The sequence below is a fragment of the Ranitomeya variabilis genome, chromosome 1 (genome assembly GCF_051348905.1).
Source record: "Ranitomeya variabilis isolate aRanVar5 chromosome 1, aRanVar5.hap1, whole genome shotgun sequence".
Taxonomy (NCBI): Eukaryota; Metazoa; Chordata; class Amphibia; order Anura; family Dendrobatidae; genus Ranitomeya; species Ranitomeya variabilis.
Genome location: NC_135232.1, coordinates 195,002,551 through 195,026,419, shown reverse-complemented (window position 1 = coordinate 195,026,419; position 23,869 = coordinate 195,002,551). Strand labels below are relative to the sequence as shown.

The window sequence follows — 23,869 nt, the reverse complement described above, 5'->3', positions numbered from 1 at the left end:
TACTGCATCAATGCAGCGTGGCATGGAGGCGATCAACCTGTGGCAATGCTGAGGTGTCATGGAAGCCCAGGTTGCTTTGATAGCAGCCTTCAGCTTGTTTGCATTGTTGGGTCTGGTGTCTCATCTTCCTCTTGACAATACCCCATAGATTCTCTAGGTTAAGTTTAGGCGAGTTTGCTGGCCAATCAAGCGCAGTGATACTGTTGTTTTTAAACCAGACTGGTACTTTTGGCAGTGTGGACAGGTGCCAAGTCCTGCTGGAGAATGAAATTTCCATCTCCAAAAAGCTTGTTGGCAGAGGGAAGCGTGAAGTGCTCTAAAATTTACTGGTAGATGACTTAGCTGACTTTGGTCTTGATAAAACACAGTGGACCTACACCAGCAGATGACATGTCTCCTGAAACCATCATGGATTGTGGAAACTATAGGCTGGAATTGGGCAGGTTAATCTTTGCGAAGGACATATGAATCAAGCCACATACAAGGTTGTCCTGGAAAGACAGTTGATTCCTTCTGCTCAGGCAATATGCCCAAACTCTGAGGACTGGTTTTTCCAGCAGGACAATGCTCTGGGAAAACTTAATGACTCGAGTATAAGGCTAGGGTGGGAAATGCAGCAGCTACCGGTTAATGTCAAAAATAAAAATAGATACCAATAAAAGTAAAATTAATTGAGACATCATTAAATAATGAGACCCATATAATGCTGCACAAATGTTGATTATGGCTACATAAGATGCTCCATACAGACATTTGCCCCATACAATGTTCCACAAATGCTGAGTATGGCCACATAAGATGCTCCATAGACACATTTGCCCCATATAATGCCGCACAAATGCTGATTATGGCCCCATAAGATGCTCCATAGACACATTTGCCCCATATGCTGTTGCTGCGATAACAAAAAAAAATAAAAAAAAATTACATACTAACCTCTCGTCGCTCAGGCCCCGGAACTTGCTATATTCACCTGTCCGCGTTCCACCGCTGGGTGCAGCTGTGTCTTCCGCGTTCTCTGCACTGAAGTTCAGGCAGAGGGCGGTGCGCACACTAATCGCGTCATCGCGCCCTCTGACCTGAGAGTCACTGCAGAGGATGCGGAAGACACAGCTGCACCCAGTGGTGGAACGTAGACAGGTGAATATAGCGCAATGCCCCGTTATACTCACCTGCTCCCGATGCGGTTCCTGGTTCTCCGGCAGCTTCTTCCTGTATTGAGCAGTCACATGGTACCGCTCATGACTAATGAATATGCGGCTTCACCCCTATGGGAGTGGAGTCCATATATTTATTACTGTAATGAGCGGTACCATGTGACCGCTTAATACAGGAAGAAGCTGCCGGTGCCCGAAGAACCAGGGACGTCCAGGGACTGCGCCAGGAGCAGGTGAGTATGATTAGACAGCTGCCGCTCCCCCTCCCCTGCCGACCCCTGGGAATGACTCGAGTATAAGACGAGAGGGGCTATTTCAGCCTAAAAAAATGGGCTGAAATTCTCTGCTTATACTCGAGCATATACGGTAAGGCTATGTGCACACGTTCAGGATTTCTTGCAGAAAATTTCTGAGAAAATCCTGAGATTTTCTGCAAGAAATCCGCAAGAAATCTGCATGCGTTTATTGCACGTTTTACCACGTTTTTGGTACTTTTTTTGCTGATTTTTCCGGACATTTCCCAAGGCATTATATAGTGGGAAATCCACGAAAAATCCGCAAAATTAATGAACATGCTGCGTTTTTACCGCGATGCGTTTTTTTCACGGGAAAAAAACGCATCATGTGTACAAAAATTGCGGAATTCATTAAAAATGATGGGGATGCATAATGTATGCAGATGTTTTTGCAGTTTTATAGAGTTTTTAATCGGGAAAAAACGCGAAAAAAACGCGAAAAATCTGCAACGTGTGCACACAGCCTAAGAGGAAGATGGATAATCACAAGCCATCAAACAAAGAACTGCTTACATTTTTGTACCAGGAGTGGCATAAGGTCACCCAAAAGTAGCGTGAAAGACTGGTGGGAGGCATGCCAAGACGCATGAAAGCTGTGATTAAAAATCATGGTTATTCCACAAAATATTGATTCCTGCACTCTTCCTGAGTCAAAACATTAGTATTGTTGTTCCTAAATGATTATGAACTTTTTTTGCCATATTGTATGCTCCATAATTTGAGAAAAAAATGTTTTTCTTTTATGTGATTATTTCTCCAAAATTATGGAGCATACAATATACAGCTCTGGCAAAAATTGAGTAAAATGTGAAATTGTTCTTTTAATCTATAAACTTCACACAACATGTCTTTGAATTTCCAAGCAAATTTTGTAGATTTTTCTTTTCTCTGACAAAGAAAATTGGTCAAAAAAAAAAAAAAAAAAAAAAAAAGTGCTTTCAGACCTCAAATAATGCAAAGAAAACAAGTTCATAATCATTAGGAAACAACAATACTAAGGTTTTAACTCAGAAAGTTCAGAAGTCAATATTTTGTGGAATAACCATGATTTTTAATCACAGCTTTCATGCGTCTTGGCATGCTTTCCACCAGTCTTCCACACTGCTTCTGGTGCAAAAATTTAAGCAGTTCTTCTGTGTTTGATGGCTTGTGACTATCCATCATCCTCCTGATTACATTCCAGAGGTTTTCAATGGGGTTCAGGTCTGGAGACTGGGCTGCCCATGACAGGGTTTTGATTTGATGGTCTCTTAATTTTTGCCAGAGCTGTAGTACAACGCATCCCCCACAGGAGTATAATGTAGTCCCCATAGGAGTATAATGCAGACCTAATAAGAATATGATGCAGCCCCTACAGGAGTATAAGACACATCTTATAGTTCTCCATACAGTATAATACACTCCATAGTCCCCCATATAGTACAATGCAGCCCCGACAGGAGTATAATGTATCCCTATAGGAGAATAATGCAGCTCCATAGGAGTATAAGGCTGCGTGTCCACGTTCAGGATGGCCGGCGGTATCGCCGCTCGGCGCTAAGCCCCGCCCCCTTTCTGGGACGCGATCATGCCGGATGTGTACAGTACACATCCGGGATCATCGCACCCCTCGCCATAGGGCCCTGTGATATTACCTGCGGCGACGCAGCGTCGCCGCAGGTAGCACGGACATGCTGCAATCTGAAAAGACGCGCAGCATGTCCGGAGTCGCAGGCCCGCCGCGTGCGGGTTTCCACGCATAGTGGACACGGGATTTTAAAAAATCCCCTCCACTATGCTGGAACATCTGGACGCTGCGTGTTTGACGCTGCAGCGTCAAACAAGCAGCGTTTACTTACCGTGGACACACGGCCTAAGGGTATGTGCACACGCTGCGGATTACTTTGCAGATTTTTCCGGACTAATTTTGGCAAATCCGAACTGCGGATTTCCTGCGGATTTCACCTGCGGTTTTACACCTGCGGATTCCTATAATGGAGCAGGTGTAAACCGCTGCAGAATCTGCACAGATAATTTACATGCTGCGGAATAAACAACGCGACGTTTCCGAGCGTTTTTTTCCGCAGCATATGCACTGCGGATTTTGTTTTACATAGGTTTACATGGTACTGTACACTCAGGGAAAACTGCTGCGAATCCGATTTCCAGCACAGCGTTGTGGAGTGCTGAGAGGGCACAGCGAGGCACATATAGGACACTGCTGGCCATCCACTGCACCCTGACCTATCTGCAGTTGTCTTGCCTAGTTCTTGCCACTGGGGCTCGATAGGTACGGGCGAGAGAGTGAGGTTGAAGACTGCGCAACTCTTCCTCACTTTAATCCAAGTCAAGCGCAAGTCATGACTTCAACCACTGCGTATCAAAAGTCCTGTGGCGATGGGAGAGGGGCAAAGCAGCAGGTGTAGAGTCACTGGAAGCTGTAGTCACGAACCTGCACGCAGGCGGCCCAGGCCATATGGTCGCTCTTCACTGGACCAAAGCAGCAGTGGAGTTCGGCAGCCTCCTGGGTGTCTGAGCAGTCCTGTTTAGGATCACTCTGCTCACCTCAAATCGAGGACGGGGCTAGAAAAGGTGCCTCAAACAGTCTGCTTCATTTCACCTGGCCAGCCTACCGCAGCTGGCGGGTTTCCCATACAGCGGTCGACACACAATAAAGAAAAAGAAAATGATGGTACTCAACCTTGGCACATGGAATGTTAGAACTCTGCTGGATAATACCAAGGCAGACAGACCAGAGAGAAGAACGGTATTGGTTGCTCGGGAGCTAGCTCGTTACAAGGTTGATATAGCAGCTCTCAGCGAAACACGCCTGGCAGACAAGGGTCAATTGACAGAGCATAGTGGTGGATATGGGTATATGGAGTATCTAGATAGAGGTAGCACCTCTGGTGGAGTGCTTGCCGTGTCCTTTTTGGACAGCTCTTCCATCTTTGGTCCTCGTCTGATGCTCAACTCTCACCTGTACCTCCAAATAGCTGCTAGCATGTGGCAGCGGGTACACCCCGGAACACCACCTCGGCAGGCAGGCCAAACCAGGTGAGGGTAGCTGTTGGGTTTCTTTGAGACCTACAGTGATTTTCAAGGGTTTGCCTACCCTTGCATGTGAAGACTGGATATGGCAGACTGTGCGGAAGAAACCAAGATTCAACGGACAGACAAGATATATAGCTAGATATAGATAGATAGATAGATAGATAGACAGACAGTTGTGGCCAAAAGTATTGACACCCCTGCAATTCTGTCAGATAATACTAAGTTTCTTCCTGAAAATGAATGCAAACACAAATTCTTTGGTATTATCTTCATTTAATTTGTCTTAAATGAAAAAAAACACAAAAAGAATTGTCCTAAAGCCAAATTGGATATAATTCCACACCAAACATAAAAAAGGGGCTGGACAAAAGTATTGGCACTGTTCGAAAAACCATGTGATGCTTTTATAATTTGTGTAATTAACAGCACCTGTAACTTACTGTGGCACCTAACAGGTGTTGGCAATAACTAAATCACACTTGCAGCCAGTTGACATGGATTAAAGTTGACTCTACCTCTGTCCTTGTGTGTACCACATTCAGCATGGAGAAAAGAAAGAAGACCAAAGAACTGTCTGAGGACTTGAGAAACCAAATTGTGAGAAAGCATGAGCAACCTCAAGGCTACAAGTCCATCTCCAAAGACCTGAATGTTCCTGTGTCTACCGTGCACAGTGTCATCAAGAAGTTTAAAGCCCATGGCACTGTGGCTAACCTCCCTAGATGTGGACGGAAAATAAAAATTGACAAGAGATTTCAACGCAAGATTGTGCGATGTTGGATAAAGAACCTCGACTAACATCCAAACAAGTTCAAGCTGCCCTGCAGTCCGAGGGTACAACAGTGTCATCCCGTACTATCCGTCGGCGTCTGAATGAAAAGTGACTGTATGGTAGGAGACCCAGGAAGACCCCATTTCTTACCCCGAGACATAAAAAAGCCAGGCTGGAGTTTGCCAAAACTTACCTGAAAAAGGCCAAAACGTTTTGGAAGAATGTTCTCTGGTCAGATGAGACAAAAGCAGAGCTTTTTGGGCAAAGGCATCAACATAGAATATACAGGAGAAAAAAAGAGGCATTCAAAGAAAAGAACACAGTCCCTACAGTCAAACATGGCGGAGGTTCCCTGATGTTTTGGGGTTGCTTTGCTGCCTCTGGACTGCTTGACCGTGTGCATGGCATTATGAAGTAAGACTACCAACAAATTTTGCAGCAAAATGTAGGGCCCAGTGTGAGAAAGCTGGGTCTCCCTCAGAGGTCATGGGTCTTCCAGCAGGACAATGATCCAAAACACACTTCAAAAAGCACTAGAAAATGGTTTGTGAGAGAGCACTGGAGACTTCTAAGGTGGCCAGCAATGAGTCCAGACCTGAATCCCATAGAACACCTGTGGAGAGATCTAAAAATGGCAGTTTGGAGAAGGCACCCTTCAAATATCAAGGACCTGGAGCAGTTTGCCAAAGAAGAATGGTCTAAAATTACAGCAGAGCATTGTAAGAAACTCATTGATGGTTACCGCAAGCGGTTGGTCGCAATTTATTTGGCTAAAGGTTGTGCAACCAAGTATTAGGCTGAGGGTGCCAATACTTTTGTCTGGCCCATTTTTGAAGTTTTGTGTGAAATGATCAATGTTTTGCTTTTCACTTCATTCTCTTTTGTGTTTTTTAATTTAAGACAAATTAAATGAAGATAATACCAAAGAATTTGTGATTGCAATCATTTTCAGGAAGAAACTGAGTATTATCGGACAGAATTGCAGGGGTGTCAATACTTCAGCCCACAACTGTGTATATATGTATATGTATCAGAGTTCAGTCCCTGCTAGTGTTGAGCGATACCGTCCGATACTTGAAAGTATCGGTATCGGAAAGTATCGGCCGATACCGGCAAAGTATCGGATCCAATCCGATACCGATACCCGATACCAATACAAGTCAATGGGACTCAAGTATCGGACGGTATCCCTGATGGTTCCCAGGGTCTGAAGGAGAGGAAACTCTCCTTCAGGCCCTGGGATCCATATTAATGTGTAAAAGAAAGAATTAAAATAAAAAATATTGCTATACTCACCTCTCCGACGCAGCCTGGACCTCAGCGAGGGAACCGGCAGCGTTGTTTGCTTAAAATTCGCGCGTTTACTTCCTTACGTGAAGTCCCGGCTTGTGATTAGTCGCGTCGCCCATGTGACCGCGACGCGACCAATCACAAGCCAGAACGTAATTTTAAAATCCTGAAGGACCTAAAATTACGTCACGGCTTGCTGTGATTGGTCGCGTCGCAGCCACATGGGCGGCACGCGACCAATCACAAGCCGGGACTTCATGTAAGGAAGTAAACGCGCGAATTTTAAGCAAACAACGCTGCCGGTTCCCTCGCTGAGGTCCAGGCTGCGTAGGAGAGGTGAGTATAGCAATATTTATTTTAATTCTTAATTTTACACATTATTACATTAATGTTGTTTCGATACCGATACCCGATACCACAAAAGTATCGGATCTCGGTATGGGAATTCCGATACCCGCAAGTATCGGCCGATACCCGATACTTGCGGTATCGGAATGCTCAACACTAGTCCCTGCATATATAGTGGCCAACAGCCACAATTTCTCTGGGCGCAGCAGTCAAAGCATTCTTGTCATTTTTTAACCCCATCACTGCTGCACTGTCTGGCCCCCATACATTAGGAAGCTGTTGGCTGAATGATGGCTCCTGTACAGCCGTGTCCCCAGGTAACCCTATACACTGCAATACTCAACCAAGCACTTTGCCTGTGTTCTCTATGTGAGAGATGCAGTAGGGCATTGGCTTGTGCCCTGGAAAACAAAAGCCATTGGAAAACCATTTACCAGATCCTTCTCACGTCAGACATGGTTTATCAGAGGGAGTTAGGAGACCCCAATACATAGTAGACTGTTGGCCAATATCGGAGGGTTCGGAAAACTATAGGCCAACATTTCCCCTTGGGGCAAGTTCACATGCGGTGTTATGCAGCAAATCCTGAGGTCTTTGCAGGAAAGAAGCTGCAGAAATAAGGGTATGTGCACACGTTGCAAATTCTCTGCTGATCCGCAGCGTTTTTTGCAGTGCAGAAACGCTGTCCGCAATTGATTTACAGTACAATGTAAATCATTAAAAAAAAAAAAAATGCTGTGCACACTTTGCGGAAAGTCCGCTGCGGAAACGCTGCGGTTTAAAAGAAGTAGCATGTCACTTCTTTTTTGTGAATCTGCAGCGTTTTTGTACCCACTCCATTATAGAAAACCGCAGGGGTAAAAAACGCAGCAAATCCGCAAGTAAAATGCAGCAAAAAACGCTGCGGAACCGCACAAAAAAAAACGCAGGTGCGTTTTCTATCAGGAGAAACAGAATCCGCACCAGAAATTCCTAAGCCGAATCCGCAACGTGTGCACATAGCCTTAGGCATGTTTTCTTGTGCTTTTTGTTGCGTTTTTGGCATGCTAGATTTGTCTCTTGTGCATGTTAAAGTTTAGTGGAAAAAAAACAAAAAAAAAAAACAATACGTGTGCATGAGATTGTTGAAATCTCAGACTTTGCTGGTACTGTAAGACACTGCTGAAAATTAGCATTAAAAAATCTGCAAAAAAACACCTAGTGTGAACTTAGCCTTAAACTTTTGTTAACTGTTAAGGCCTCATTCAGATGTCCATTCTTTACACACATGTTCTATCTACATTTTTTATGTACACACAAATGACAAATCGGTCATTTTCATATACGAATACAATTTAAAAAAAATGGACATCTGAATGAGGTTTAAGAGTATGTACACACGTTGCGGATTCTCTGCGGATCCGCAGCTTTTTTTGCGGTGCAGAAACGCTGCAGATCAGCAATTGATTTACAGTAAAATGTAAATCAATAAGAAAAAAAAAAAAAAAAAAACTGTGCTGATGTTACGGAAAATCCGGTGCGGAAACGCTGCGGATTGAAAGAAGTAGCATGTCACTTTTTTTTTGCGGATCTGCAGCGTTTTTGTACCCATTCCATTATAGAAACCCGCAGGGGTAAAAAAAAACGCAGTAAATCCGCACAAAAACCTCAGCAAAAACGCACAAAAAACGCGACAAGTCAGCACCTGCGTTTTCTGCCAGGAGAGGCAGAATCCGCACCAGAAATTCCTAAGGCTAATCCGCAACGTGTGCACATAGCCTAATTACTCCTATTCATTGTGTGCAGCACTGTCTATATACTGTAGGAGATTTACACTGCGTTCCAAATTATTATGCAAATTGGATTTAAGTGTGAAAGATTTAATGGTTTTGTTTTTCAAATAAACTCGTGGATGGTATTGTGTCTCAGGGCTCAATGGATCACTGAAATTAATCTTAAACACATGGGATAATTAGTTTTCCAGGTGATTCTAATTAAAGGAAAAGTACTTAAAAATGATGTTCCACATTATTAACCCCTTAATCCCATATGACGTACTATCCCGTCAAGGTGACCTGGGACTTAATTCCCAGTGACGGGATAGTACGTCATAGCCGATCAGCCGCGCTCACGGGGGGAGCGCGGCCGATCGCGGCCGAGTGTCAGCTGCCTATCGCAGCTGACATCCGGCACTATGTGCCAGGAGCGGTCACGGACCGCCCCCGGCACATTAACCCCCGGCACACCGCGATCAAACATGATCGCGGTGTACCGGAGGTACAGGGAAGCATCGCGCAGGGAGGGGGCTCCCTGCGGGCTTCCCTGAGACGATCGGTACAAGGGAATGTACTCACCTTGTACCGAGCGTCTCCTCCCTGCAGGCCCCGGATCCAAAATGGCCGCGGGGCTGCATCCGGGTACTGCAAGGGAGTACTTCCGGGTCCAGAGCAGGCTGCAGATGAAAGCTGCAGCCTGCAGCGATGTGAGTGAGAGCGCCGATCTGATAGAGTGCTATGCAAACTATCAGATCGGCGATCTGTGATGTCCCCCCCAGGACAAAGTAAAAAAGTTAAAAAAAATTCCACATGTGTAAAAAAAAAAAAAAAAAAAAAAAATCCTAAATAAAGAAGAAAAAAAATATATATATTATTCCCATAAATACATTTATCTAAAAAACAAACAATAAAAGTACACATATTTAGTATCGCCGCGTCCGTAACGACCCAACCTATAAAACTGTCCTACTAGTTAACCCCTTCAGTGAACACCGTAAGAAAATAAAAAAAAAAAAACCGAGCCAAAAAACATCGCTTTATTATCATACCGCCGAACAAAAAGTGAAATAACACGCGATCAAAAAGACGGATATAAATAATCATGGTACCGCTGAAAATGTCATCTTGTCCCGCAAAAAACGAGCTGCCATATAGCATCATAACCAAAAAAATAAAAAAAAGTTATAGTCCTCAGAATAAAGCGATGCCAAAATAATTATTTTTTCTATAAGATAGCTTTTATCGTATAAAAGCGCCAAAACGCTTTATCAATTTTACCAAACGTGGAACGGTATAAACGCCTCCCCCAAAAGAAATTCATGAATAGCTGGTTTTTGGTCATTCTGCCTCACAAAAATCGGAATAAAAAGTGATCAAAAACTGTCACATGTCCGAAAATGTTACCAATAAAAACGTCAACTCGTCCCGCAAAAAACAAGACCTCACATGACTCTGTGGACCAAAATACGGAAAAATTATAGGTCTCAAAATGTGGAGACGCAAAAACTTTTTTGCTATAAAAAGCGTCTTTTAGTGTGTGATGGCTGCCTATCATAAAAATCCGATATAAAAAAACGCTATAAAAGTAAGTCAAACCCCCCTTCATCACCCCCTTAGTTAGGGAAAAATAATAAAATAAAAAAAAAAGGATTTATTTCCATTTTCCCATTAGGGTTAGGGCTAGGGCTGGGGCTAAAGTTAGGGCTGGGGCTAAAGTTAGGGCTGGGGCTAAAGTTAGGGCTGGGGCTAAAGTTAGGGCTGGGGCTAAAGTTAGGGCTGGGGCTAAAGTTAGGGTTTGGATTACATTTACGGTTGGGATTAGAATTAGGGGTGTGTCAGGGTTAGGGGTGTGGTTAGGGTTACAGTTGGGATTAGGGTTAGGGGTGTGTTTGGATTAGTTTCAGGTAGAATTGGGGAGTTTCCACTGTTCAGGCACATCAGGGGCTCTCCAAACGCGACATGGCGTCCGATCTCAATTCCAGCCAATTCTGCATTGAAAAAGTAAAACAGTGCTCCTTCCCTTCCGAGCTCTCCCGTGCGCCCAAACAGGGGTTTACCCCAACATATGGGGCATCAGCGTACTCGGGACAAATTGGACAACAACTTTTGGGGTCCAAGTTCTCTTGTTATCTCTGGGAAAATAAAAATTTGGGGGGCTAAAAATCATTTTTGTGGGAAAAAAAGGATTTTTTATTTTCACGGCACTGCGTTGTAAACTGTAGTGAAACACTTGGGGGTTCAAAGTTCTCACAACACATCTAGATAAGTTCCTTGGGAGGTCTAGTTTCCAATATGGGGTCACTTATGGGGGGGTTTATACTGTTTGGGTACATCAGGGGCTCTGCAAATGCAACATGACGCCTGCAGACCAATCCATCTAAGTCTGCATTCCAAATGGCGCTCCTTCCCTTCCGAGCTCTTCCATGCGCCCAAACAGTGGTTCCCCCCCACATATGGGGTATCAGCGTACTCAGGACAAATTGGACAACAACTTCTGGGGTCCAATTTATCCTGTTACCCTTGTGAAAATATAAAACTGGGGGCTAAAAAAATCATTTTTCTGAAAACAATTTTTTTTTTATTTTCACGGCTCTGCGGTATAAACTGTAGTGAAACACTTGGGGGTTCAAAGCTCTCAAAACACATCAAGATAAGTTCCTTAGGGGGTCTACTTTCCAAAATGGTGTCACTTGTGGGGGGGTTTTAATGTTTAGGCACATCAGGGGCTCTCCAAACGCGACATGGTGTCCCATCTCAATTCCAGTAAATTTTGCATTGAAAAGTCAAATGGCGCTCCTTCCCTTCCGAGCTCTGCTATGCGCCCAAACAGTGGTTTACCCCCACATATGGGGTATCGTTGTACTCAGGACAAATTGAACAACAACTTTTGTGGTCTAATTTCTTCTCTTACCCTTGGGAAAATAAAAAAATGGGGGCGAAAAAATATGATTTTTTTATTTTTACGGCTCTGCATTATAAACTTCTGTGAAGCACTTGGTGGGTCAAAGTGCTCACCACACATCTAGATAAGTTCCTTAAGGGGTCTACTTTCCAAAATGGTGTCACTTGTGGGGGGTTTCAATGTTTAGGCATATCAGGGGCTCTCCAAACGCAACATGGCATCCCATCTCAATTCCAGTCAATTTTGCATTGAAAAGTCAAATCGCGCTCCTTCGCTTCCGAGCTCTGTCATGTGCCCAAAAAGTGGTTTACCCCCACATATGGGGTATCGGCGTACTCAGGACAAATTGTACAACATCTTTTGGGGTTCATTTTCTCCTGTTACCCTTGGTAAAATAAAACAAATTGGAGCTGAAATAAATTTTGTGTGAAAAAAAAAAGTTAAATGTTCATTTTTATTTAAACATTCCAAAAATTCCTGTGAAACACCTGAAGGGTTAATAAACTTCTTCAATGTGGTTTTGAGCACCTTGAGGGGTGCAGTTTTTAGAATGGTGTCACACTTGGTTATTTTCTATCATATAGACCCCTCAAAATGACTTCAAATGAGATGTGGTCCCTTAAAAAAAAAATGGTGGTGTAAAAATGAGAAATTGCTGGTCAACTTTTAACCCTTATAACTCCCTAACAAAAAAAAATTTTGGTTCCAAAATTGTGCTGATGTAAAGTAGACATGTGGGAAATGTTACTTATTAAGTATTTTGCGTGACGTATCTCTGTGATTTAAGGGCATAAAAATTCAAAGTTGGAAAATTGTGAAATTTTTAAAATTTTTGCCAAATTTCCATTTTTTTCACAAATAAACACAAGTTATATCGAATTAATTTTACCACTAACATGAAGTACAATATCTCACGAGAAAACAATGTCAGAATCGCCAAGATCCGTTGAAGCGTTCCAGAGTTATAACCTCATAAAGGGACAGTGGTCAGAATTGTAAAAATTGGCCCGGTCATTAACGTGCAAACCACCCTCGGGGCTTAAGGGGTTAAGCAGGTCACAGTTTTCAAGTAAGGCCTGTTTCACACGTCAGTGGCTCCGGTACGTATGGTGACAGTTTTCTCACATACCGGAGACACTGACTCACGTAGACACAATAAATCTGCACATATCAGCGTGTTTTCACGGACCATGTGTCTATGTGCAAAACACGGAGACATGTCAGCATTCGTGGGAGCGCACGGATCACACAGACCCAGTAAAGTCAATGGATCCGTGTAAAACACGTACCACACACGGATGCTGTCCGTGTGCCGTGCAGGAGACTGCGCTACAGTAAGCGCTGTCCCCCCAGCTTGTGGTGCTGAAGCCGCCATTCATTTCTTGTCTCCAGCAGCGTTCACTGGAGAGAGGGAATGAAAAATCATTGTTTTATTTTTTTTGTGTTTAAAATAAAGATCCTTGCCACCACCCCCCTCCCACCCCCTATGCGCCCGCCCGCTGAAAATAAAATACTCACCCGGCTCCCTCGATGCTTCCTCTCAGCGCCGCAGCTTGTCCTGTATGAGCAGTCATGTGGTGCCGCTCATTACAGTGATGAATATGCGGCTCCACCTCCCATAGGGGTGGAGCTGCATATTCATCACTGTAATGAGCGGTACCACGTGACCGCTCATACAGGAAGAAGCTGCGATGCTGAGAGGAAGCATTGAGGGAGCCGGGTGAGTATTTTATTTCCAGTGGGCGAGCGCACAGGGGGTGGGAGGGGGTGGTGGCAAGGATCTTTATTTTAAACACAAAAAAAATTAAAACAATGATTTTTCATTCCTTCTCTCCAGCGAACGCTGCTGGCAAGAAGGAATGAATTCCGGCTTCAGCACCAGATGCAGGGGACAGCGCTTATCTCTAGCGCTGTCTCCTGCACGGTCCGTGTGGTACCCAGTCGGCTGCTGCACGTGTGCCACACTGATGTGCCACATGAGCTCACGGACATGGATAACTCCGGTACAGATTTTTTTCGGTACCGGAATTATCTGGACGTGTGGGACAGGCCTAACATGGGAAAGAAAAAGGATCTCTCTGCTGCTGAAAAGCATCAAATAGTGCAATGCCTTGGTGAAGGGATGAAAACATTAGAAATTTCCCGAAAACGTAAGCGTGATCATCGTACTGTTAAGAGATTTGTGGCTGTATCTGGGCACAGATGTGTTTGTGCTGATAAAGGCATAATGAGGAAGATTTCTGCCAGGCAAGCTCATCGGATTAAGAGAGCAGCTGCTAAAAAGCCATTACAAAGCAGCAAACAGATATTTGAAGCTGCTGGTGCCTCTGGAGTCCCTCGAACCTCAAGGTGTAGGCTCCTTCAAAGGCTTGCTGTGGTGCATAAACCCTTCGGCCACCCTTAAACAGTGTTCACAAGCAGAAATGGTTGCATTGGGCCCACACATACAAGACGACTAATTTCCAAACATTCTTGTTTACTGATAAGTGTTGAGCAACCCTGGATGGTCCAGATGGTTGGAGTAGTGGATGGTTGGTGTATGGCCACCATGTCCCAACAAAGCTGCAACAACAGCAAGGAGGTGGAGGAGTCATGTTTTGGGCCGGAATCATGGAGAAACAGCTGGTAGGGCCCTTTAAGGTTCCTGAAGGTGTGAAAATGACCTCTGCAAAGTATATAGAGTTTCTGACTGACAACTTTCCTCCATGGTATAAAAAGCAGAAATGTGCCTTCAGGAGCAAAATCATCTTCATGCATGACAATGCACCATCTCATGCTGCAAAGAATACCTCTGAGTCATTGGCTGCTATCGGCATAAAGGGAGATAAACTCATGGTGTGGCCACCATCTTCCCCTGACCTCAACCCTATAGAGAACCTTTGGAGTCTCATCAAGCAAAAGATCTATGAGGGTGGGAGGCAGTTCACATCCAAACAGCAGCTCTGGGAGGCTATTCTGACTTCATGCAAAGAAATACAAGCAGAAACTCTCCAAAAACTCACAAGATCAATGGATGCAAGAATTGTGAAGGTGACATCAAAGAAGGGGTCCTATGTTAACATGTAACTTGGCCTGTTAGAATGTTTTGGAGTTAAATAGCTTTTTTGTTCAATGAATGTGACCTCCTAATGCTGCAAATTCCACAAATGTGCATTTTCAGTTCTTTAAAACATATCAAATGTTTAGAAATTCTACTGTGCCTAATTTGGAATAGTGCATTTCAAGTTTTTATTCATTTTGGAGATTATACTGTTATCATTGGGAGGTTTATTCAATAAAATTCGATGTGTACTCTACAGGGTGATGACTTATTAGACTGACTCATTTGCACCAACCATTTAGGAAAATCTGAGAAAAATGTCATTTGCATAATAATTTGGAACATGGTGTAATGGAATTTCATGCCAAGTGGTCACTGCATATATCAGCCGGTATATTGGCTTTCAAAGACAACCTGTCACAAGGTTTTTGTTATGTTATCTAAGTGAAGCATACTCTAGGGACAGAGACCCTGATTCCAGTGACGTAGTTTAGTTTACTCGGTGCAGCAGCTGTGATTTATAACTGTTTTTTTCTGCTGCAGATTTGGCAGAGCTCTGTATAATCCTGCCCACAATACAGATTGGCAGCTTTTGTGTACACTGCATATAGACAGAAAGCTGCTAATCAGGGGTGGGGTGAAGTTGGACTAAGAGGCATGAGACAAGTAGTCCTCTAGTGATGATCAGCTCACTGATAATGCAATGATTTTATTGAAAGATCAACGTACAGGCTAGCAAGTGAAACATCACTGGAATCAGGGTCTCTGCCCATAAACGATGCTGCTCTCAAAATTACATAGTAAAATCATGCTGACAGATTCCCTTTAAAAAGGGGAGATAGGGGGGTATTCAAGTGTTATGTTATTGGATATGGCTAGGTTATACCATATTATTTCTCATTATGGGGGTTTGATCATTTGTCAATTTAAGGTTGGCACATTGAGCATTTTTTTTCCCTGCAGAGTAGAAGTCCTGCCCACCCCTGGACACAAGTGTTAGACTACTCAAAATTTCAGCTAGTTCAGCACATGGTTTGCAGAAATCTGGCCTGAACATTTAACCCCACATAGTACATGTCCATTAGTTGGTTTGGATGTTTGATATTTTTTTTTTATCCACTCACTACCTACAATAGAAGTATGGCACCAGTGCAGGACAATTGCTCCTCTACTTTGTCTCGTTTGAGATCATCGAGGCTTGATAAAATCATGAAATATTTAATAGCGCACACAATATAAGATATCTGCCCTGACAGCAGGTGGTGGCTGGTCGTCTGCCACGCTGGGGTTCACATAGATGCCGTGCGTCTAGATCTTCATGGTGGGATTACTTAGTAGCGTATCTAATGACCCTGCCAAGCTACACAGACTAAAATGTAATCGGATTTCTGGCACGGAAACACATAATGGCGTGGTATTGTATTGCTTTTTGTGGCTTTATGCCAAGCGCAGGTTGCCATTATTACATCATGGCTAATAAACTGCACAGGTGGCAATCATTACTGGGGGCTTTTCATCCCCTGACGCTGTGCTACCTGTAGTTCGCTCCGGCTCGGTCTAAGCTACAATGATAGAGTCATCAGTAATGGGCAGCTAGGAGAGCATCATCATTGGCGCCTCGGCCACAGGCTGGTTCATTCACAGGGTATTGTGTATATGCTCAGCCTTCTGTGATACAAGTAATAAAGACTCATTGTCAGGTCAGAAATATTTACCAGTAACAAACCAGACTCCGGGAGGCTTCTTCATGAATATCATCGGACCCCCGAACACAGCTATGGTCGGGCTCTAGTGATGAAGCCCCCAGTGCCAGTCACCTGTCCTCAGATCTATCTAGAAATGTATCATGTATGTACAAATGATGTCTGGAAATGTTAAATATTTGACAAATTTACATAAAGACACGTGTATCATGCAGTGTGAACCATCTGAATATCCATACGTTTAGCAGACATGGTGCCAAATACAGAAATGATCGCTACGTCGGCCTGTGATATATATCAATAGGATCGATTCAGCATTTACAGCAAGTCATTGGTTTTTTCTTACACGGTAGGATTAAATCTTCAAAACGATTAAACAATGTTTGATGAAAATTCCAGGAGCAAAAGCAATTTTCTTTGTCCCTTTTGATTCTGTATGCCTTTATACAGTAAAAAGTTACACATTATTCTTCGAATGATCTCCCCTCCTGAAAAAAAATACTGAAATTTTGTTCTCCACCAGGGTATAGTACAGTTGAGCAAAAAATGTTTGAGACATCTGTAACAGTTGCAAATCATGACTTAGGGGGTTATGCAGATTCCATGATCTCCCAACCCGAGTGTGACAGCCTCATAGACCTGAAGCCGTCGCACTCGTCCAGTCCGTGCATCGTGGTCCATGATGGGACCGAGAGCAATGGACGTCTGCATCAGCTCTTAGCATTACACTTCGAGCTAACAAAAGCCATGCCAGTAAACCAAGGACCATGTGGATATTTCTACCATCCTTCGGGGGCCGTACAAAGTACATCCTCACTCTGGCACGGGTGTCAGGGCGTAATCTTTCATTGCATGCCTTTCAGTAGTGAACACTGCGTGTGTGTGTGCTAACAGAGCAAGAAGAAATTAATGAGATAGCGGTAATCAAAATATAGCTCCCTGCCCAAGAATGCGGCCCCTGAGAATCTGCCCGGGGGCCTGATAAAAGGTCATCTAGGGCCAAAAATGGCCCAGGGGCCTGAGGTTCCCCACCCCTGCAGTAAAGGAATAAAAAAAGAAAAAAATAAATAAATAAATAAATAAATAAAGACAAAACCAAGTAAAGTAAATTTAAAGGGGTTGTGCAGTGAACAACAAGTTATCAACTATCCCACTGCTGGGATCGCAGGTCAGGGAAGTTTTATCTCAGTTACAAGATGGCGCGGGAAGTTGGACGCCCGACTGCTGATCCCTTCATGGTCTATGGGGCTGCTGGAGAGAAACTATCGCAGCGCTCAGCAGCCCATAGTGAATGAATGGAGCAGATCTCGCACATACAGCTGCTGCACTCTACCGTGGATAAAAAGTTCCCAATTCTGGTGAGAACGTGGAAACATGACAACTTGTTTTCATCGGACAACTTTAATTAAAAAAAAAAAAAAAAAAAAAAAGACAAATAGTTACTATTTCGAGGGTTTTTCAATCCCGAAACAAGGCACCAAAGCAATGACGAATGGGCCCAAGTTTCTGGAGCGGAGCAGGCGTGGACACTAGCAGGGTTACAATAGTCTTTATGGGTCAGTAGTGTCCCCGACTACAGCCAGGAAATGTGCCAGTTTAGCCTTTGGGCCTGTGGGTGGTTGGAGACTCCCGTTCTTTCCAGGCCTGGGGTAGGGACAGCGATTTAGAAGTCCCTGATGATGGTGGTCAGAAGGTGCAAGGACAGGTGCAGGGTGGGAGGCATCTGTGTCAGTGTGGACGGGGGTTTGGGAAGCATCTAGCACAGGGGAAAAGGCAGTGGGGTCACTCGATGGCACCAATCATGGACCCAGGCGTTCGGCCCACTGAGTCCGATGCTTAAATGACATGTGCCACCCACCCACAATCACAGATAACAGAGGTCACATAAAATCTGAGTCAGTGTTTGTCATTGGCACAAGTTTCCCTTATGTGTGCATCTTAATAGTCTGACACTTTAGTAGGTGAAAACGTCAGAAAATGTCTTATGTATCATGGCTATATTGGATAGCAGACACACTGCCAGCCCTGTACATGCAGCTGACACCAGAGAGTAATAGCAGACACTACCAGCCCTGTACATGACAGCTGACACAAGAGAGTAATAGCAGACACACTGCCAGCCCTGTACATGACAGCTGACACCAGAGAGTAATAGACACACTGCCAGCCCTGTACATGACAGCTGACACCAGAGAGTAATAGCAGACATACTGCCAGCCCTGTACATGACAGCTGACACCAGAGAGTAATAGCAGACATACTGCCAGCCCTATAGATGACACCAGCGAGTAATAGCAGACACACTGCCAGCCCTATAGGTGACACCAGAGAGTAATAGCAGACATACTGCCAGCCCTATAGATGACACCAGCGAGTAATAGCAGACACACTGCCGGCCCTATAGGTGACACCAGGGAGTAATAAAAGAAATCATATAGAGAAGAATGCGTATACAGAACATACCATATAACAAACTTTATTAGAAACAAGAGATAAAACAATTATTACAAGTCTAAAAATGGTAGCCACAAGTGTACTCAATATATGAGCCAAGCAGATGTTATGTGGCACCACTACTGAGCGGGTAATATAATAGAAAAAAAATACTAATACAAAATATATACCATACTATATTGCCATCATTGTGTTAGTACAAGTGTAAGATTAGGGGCGCACTGTTGTTATATCTTATTACCGATAGTTATATAGCGCCATCATGGCGTGCACCAATAGCCGCTGCCTACACTATATAGGCCAATTTGATAGCAATACATCAAGCACTTTGTATTTGAATACAAATAGTACAAAAGTCTTACCCGTCCTCAGAGAGTGGTGCCACAGCCCACTATTTGATTACCAGCGAGTAATAGCAGACACACTGCCAGCCCTATAGGCGACACCAGAGAGTAGTAGCGGACACACTGCCAGCCCTATAGGTGACACCAGAGAGTAATAGCAGACACACTGCCAGCCCTATAGGTGACACCAGAGAGTAATAGCAGACACACTGCCAGCCCTATAGGTGACACCAGAGAGTAATAGCAGACACACTGCCAGCCCTATAGGTGACACCAGAGAGTAGTAGCGGACACACTGCCAGCCCTATAGGTGACACCAGAGAGTAATAGCAGACACACTGCCAGCCCTATAGGTGACACCAGAGAGTAATAGCAGACACACTGCCAGCCCTATAGGTGACACCAGAGAGTAATAGCAGACACACTGCCAGCCCTATAGGTGACACCAGAGAGTAGTAGCGGACACACTGCCAGCCCTATAGGTGACACCAGAGAGTAATAGCAGACACACTGCCAGCCCTATAGGTGACACCAGAGAGTAATAGCAGACACACTGCCAGCCCTATAGGTGACACCAGAGAGTAATAGCAGACACACTGCCAGCCCTATAGGTGACACCAGAGAGTAATAGCAGACACACTGCCAGCCCTATAGGTGACACCAGAGAGTAATAGCAGACACACTGCCAGCCCTATAGGTGACACCAGAGAGTAATAGCAGACACACTGCCAGCCCTATAGGTGACACCAGAGAGTAATAGCAGACACACTGCCAGCCCTATAGGTGACACCAGAGAGTAATAGCAGACACACTGCCAGCCCTATAGGTGACACCAGAGAGTAATAGCAGACACACTGCCAGCCCTATAGGTGACACCAGAGAGTAATAGCAGACACACTGCCAGCCCTATAGATGACAGCTGACACCAGAGAGTAATAGCAGACAGTGCCAGCCCCATAGAGGACAGCTGACACCAGAGAGTAATAGCAGACAGTGCCAGCCCCATAGAGGACAGCTGACACCAGAGAGTAATAGCAGACAGTGCCAGCCCCATAGAGGACAGCTGACACCAGAGAGTAATAGCAGACAGTGCCAGCCCCATAGAGGACAGCTGACACCAGAGAGTAATAGCAGACACACTGCCAGCCCTATAGATGACAGCTGACACCAGAGAGTAATAGCAGACACACTGCCAGCCCCATAGAGGACAGCTGACACCAGAGAGTAATAGCAGACACAGTGTCAGCCCCATAGATGACAGCTGACACCAGAGAGTAATAGCAGACAAACTGCCGGCCCTATAGATGACAGCTGACACCAGAGAGTAATAGCAGACACACTGCCAGCCCACTATTTGATTACCAGCGAGTAATAGCAGACACACTGCCAGTCCTATAGGTGACACCAGAGAGTAGTAGCGGACACACTGCCAGCCCTATAGGTGACACCAGAGAGTAATAGCAGACACACTGCCAGCCCTATAGGTGACACCAGAGAGTAATAGCAGACACACTGCCAGCCCTATAGGTGACACCAGAGAGTAATAGCAGACACACTGCCAGCCCTATAGGTGACACCAGAGAGTAATAGCAGACACTGCCAGCCCTATAGGTGACACCAGAGAGTAATAGCAGACACACTGCCAGCCCTATAGGTGACACCAGAGAGTAATAGCAGACACACTGCCAGCCCTATAGGTGACACCAGAGAGTAATAGCAGACACACTGCCAGCCCTATAGATGACAGCTGACACCAGAGTGTAATAGCAGACAGTGCCAGCCCCATAGAGGACAGCTGACACCAGAGAGTAATAGCAGACAGTGCCAGCCCCATAGAGGACAGCTGACACCAGAGAGTAATAGCAGACAGTGCCAGCCCCATAGAGGACAGCTGACACCAGAGAGTAATAGCAGACAGTGCCAGCCCCATAGAGGACAGCTGACACCAGAGAGTAATAGCAGACACACTGCCAGCCCTATAGATGACAGCTGACACCAGAGAGTAATAGCAGACACACTGCCAGCCCCATAGAGGACAGCTGACACCAGAGAGTAATAGCAGACACAGTGTCAGCCCCATAGATGACAGCTGACACCAGAGAGTAATAGCAGACAAACTGCCGGCCCTATAGATGACAGCTGACACCAGAGAGTAATAGCAGACACACTGCCAGCCCCATAGATGACAGCTGACACCAGAGAGTAATAGCAGACACACTGCCGCCCGGTAGGTGACAGCTGACAGCAGAGAGTAATAGCAGACACACTGCCGGCCCTGTAGGTGACACCAGAGAGTAATAGCAGACACACTGCCGGCCCTGTAGATGACACCAGAGAGTAATAGCAGACACACTGCCGGCCCTGTAGGTGACAGCTGACATCAGAGAGTAATAGCAGACACACTGCCGGCCCTATAGATGACACCAGAGAGTAATAGCAGACACTGCCAGCCCTGTAGGTGACACCAGAGAGTAATAGCAGACACACTGCCGGCCCTATAGATGACAGCTGACACCAGAGAGTAATAGCGGACACACTGCCGGCCCCATAGGTGACAGGTGACACCAGAGAGTAATAGCAGACACACTACCGGCCCCATAGGTGACAGCTGACACCAGAGAGTAATAGCAGACACGCTGCCAGCCCCATAGATGACAGCTGACACCAGAGAGTAATAGCAGACACACTGCCGGCCCTCTAGGTGACAGCTGACACCAGAGAGTAATAGCAGACACACTGCCAGCCCTGTAGGTGACAGCTGACACCAGAGAGTAATAGCGGACACACTGCCGGCCCCATAGATGACAGCTGACACCAGAGAGTAATAGCGGACACACTGCCAGCCCTAAAGGTGACAGCTGACACCAGAGAGTAATAGACACACTGCCAGCCCTGTAGGTGACAGCTGACACCAGAGAGTAATAGCAGACACACTGCCAGCCCTATAGATGACACCAGAGAGTAATAGCAGACACACTGCCGGCCCTGTAGGTGACAGCTGACACCAGAGAGTAATAGCAGACACACTGCCGGCCCTCTAGGTGACAGCTGACACCAGAGAGTAATAGCAGACACACTGCCAGCCCTGTAGGTGACAGCTGACACCAGAGAGTAATAGCGGACACACTGCCGGCCCCATAGATGACAGCTGACACCAGAGAGTAATAGCAGACACACTGCCAGCCCTGTGTGACAGCTGACACCAGAGAGTAATAGCAGACACACTGCCAGCCCTATAGATGACACCAGAGAGTAATAGCAGACACACTGCCGGCCCTATAGATGACACCAGAGAGTAATAGCAGACACACTGCCGGCCCTGTAGGTGACAGCTGACACCAGAGAGTAATAGCACACACACTGCCGGCCCTATAGATGACACCAGAGAGTAATAGCAGACACACTGCCAGCCCTATAGATGACACCAGAGAGTAATAGCAGACACACTGCCAGCCCTATAGATGACACCAGAGAGTAATAGCAGACACACTGCCGGCCCTGTAGGTGACAGCTGACACCAGAGAGTAATAGCACACACACTGCCAGCCCTGTAGGTGACCGCCATGCCGGCACTCACCTGGATTTGCAGGGGCACCAGGCGCACCTTGCACCGGTCGCTGACCACGAAGCCCTTGGGCAGGTCGATGTACTGGCCCCACTCCTCCGCGAACAGCTGCACGACGAACTTGCGGTGCATGTCTATCTGGTCCCCGTACAGACCGAGGAACTTCTGGATCAGGAGCTCATAGCCGGAGCCGTGCGGCACAGAACAGGGCCGGGCAAACACGGAGAAGCAGAAGAGGACCGGCACCCCGGCCCCGCCGCCACTGCAGAGGCTGCTCCCTTGTGCCGCACACACCGCCGCCGGCTGCTCTGCCATGTTCAGGGATGTGGACAAGACCACGATAATGGGGGGAGTTATCTGTATAGCTATCGCCTCCCCCTGGAGAAAGTGTCACTGTCACCCCCGCCGGAGGAGGAGAGGCGCAGCCCGGTAACAGCGCCTCCCCCGGCGGTACATCAGCACTGCGGCTGTGGTGCTACAAGTCCCAGGACACACCGCTCTGCTGCTCACTGGGACGTCTAGTGCTCCAGCGCCACTTTACGACTGCTGCGCAGCCCACCGCCATTTGTAGTACTCACTCAGCGGTGTTGTCGGAGGCTACGATAAAACGTGGTGACGTCAGGCAAGCAGCTACGTCAGCGCTGGTGGGTGACGTGACTCCAGGATATACATGCATCTATCTGCATCTATTCTTTCAACCCCTTCATGCCCAGGCGATTTTTCATTTTTTGGTTTTCTCTTCCCATTGTTCCCAGAGCCATAACTTTATTATTTTTCGTCATTATGGTCATGTGAGGGCTTGTTTTTTGCGGGACGAGTTGTACTTTTAAATGACAATATTAATTTTACCACATAGTGTACTGGAAACCGGGAAAAAAAATCCAAGTGTGGTGAAATTGTAAAAAAGTGCAATCCCACAGATGTGTTTTGGGTTTTCTATGTACCATGTTCATTCTATGGTAAAACTGAGCGTCCGTTGTGCTTCTCCAGGTCGGTACGAGTGCGCAGATACCAAACCTGTCGTTTATTCATTAAGTGGTGAGAACATTTTCAGAAATGAAAAAACTTTTTGTGCTTGTTGCCATATTCCGAGACCCTCAGCGTCTCCACTTTTCGGCATCTGGAGCTATGTGAGGGCTTATTTTTTGCGCGGTGAGCAGATGTTTTATTTTGAAATGGGGATGATTTGAACTTTTGTGGGTTTTTTCATT

At 45.6% G+C, this 23,869-nt stretch overlaps 1 protein-coding gene across 2 annotated transcripts in view; it reads right to left on the bottom strand.

The window, feature by feature from the left end:
- The window catches only part of ISOC1 (isochorismatase domain containing 1), a 48,386-nt gene extending 25,157 nt beyond the window's left edge, over positions 1-23,229 (bottom strand). For both annotated transcript variants that reach the window (XM_077291530.1, XM_077291538.1), the window contains exon 1: positions 22,671-23,229. In XM_077291530.1, coding sequence (XP_077147645.1) covers positions 22,671-22,973 — 303 coding nt within the window. In that variant the 5' untranslated portion in view covers positions 22,974-23,229. The remainder of the gene's footprint in view (positions 1-22,670) is intronic.
- Between the last annotated feature and the right edge of the window lie 640 nt (positions 23,230-23,869).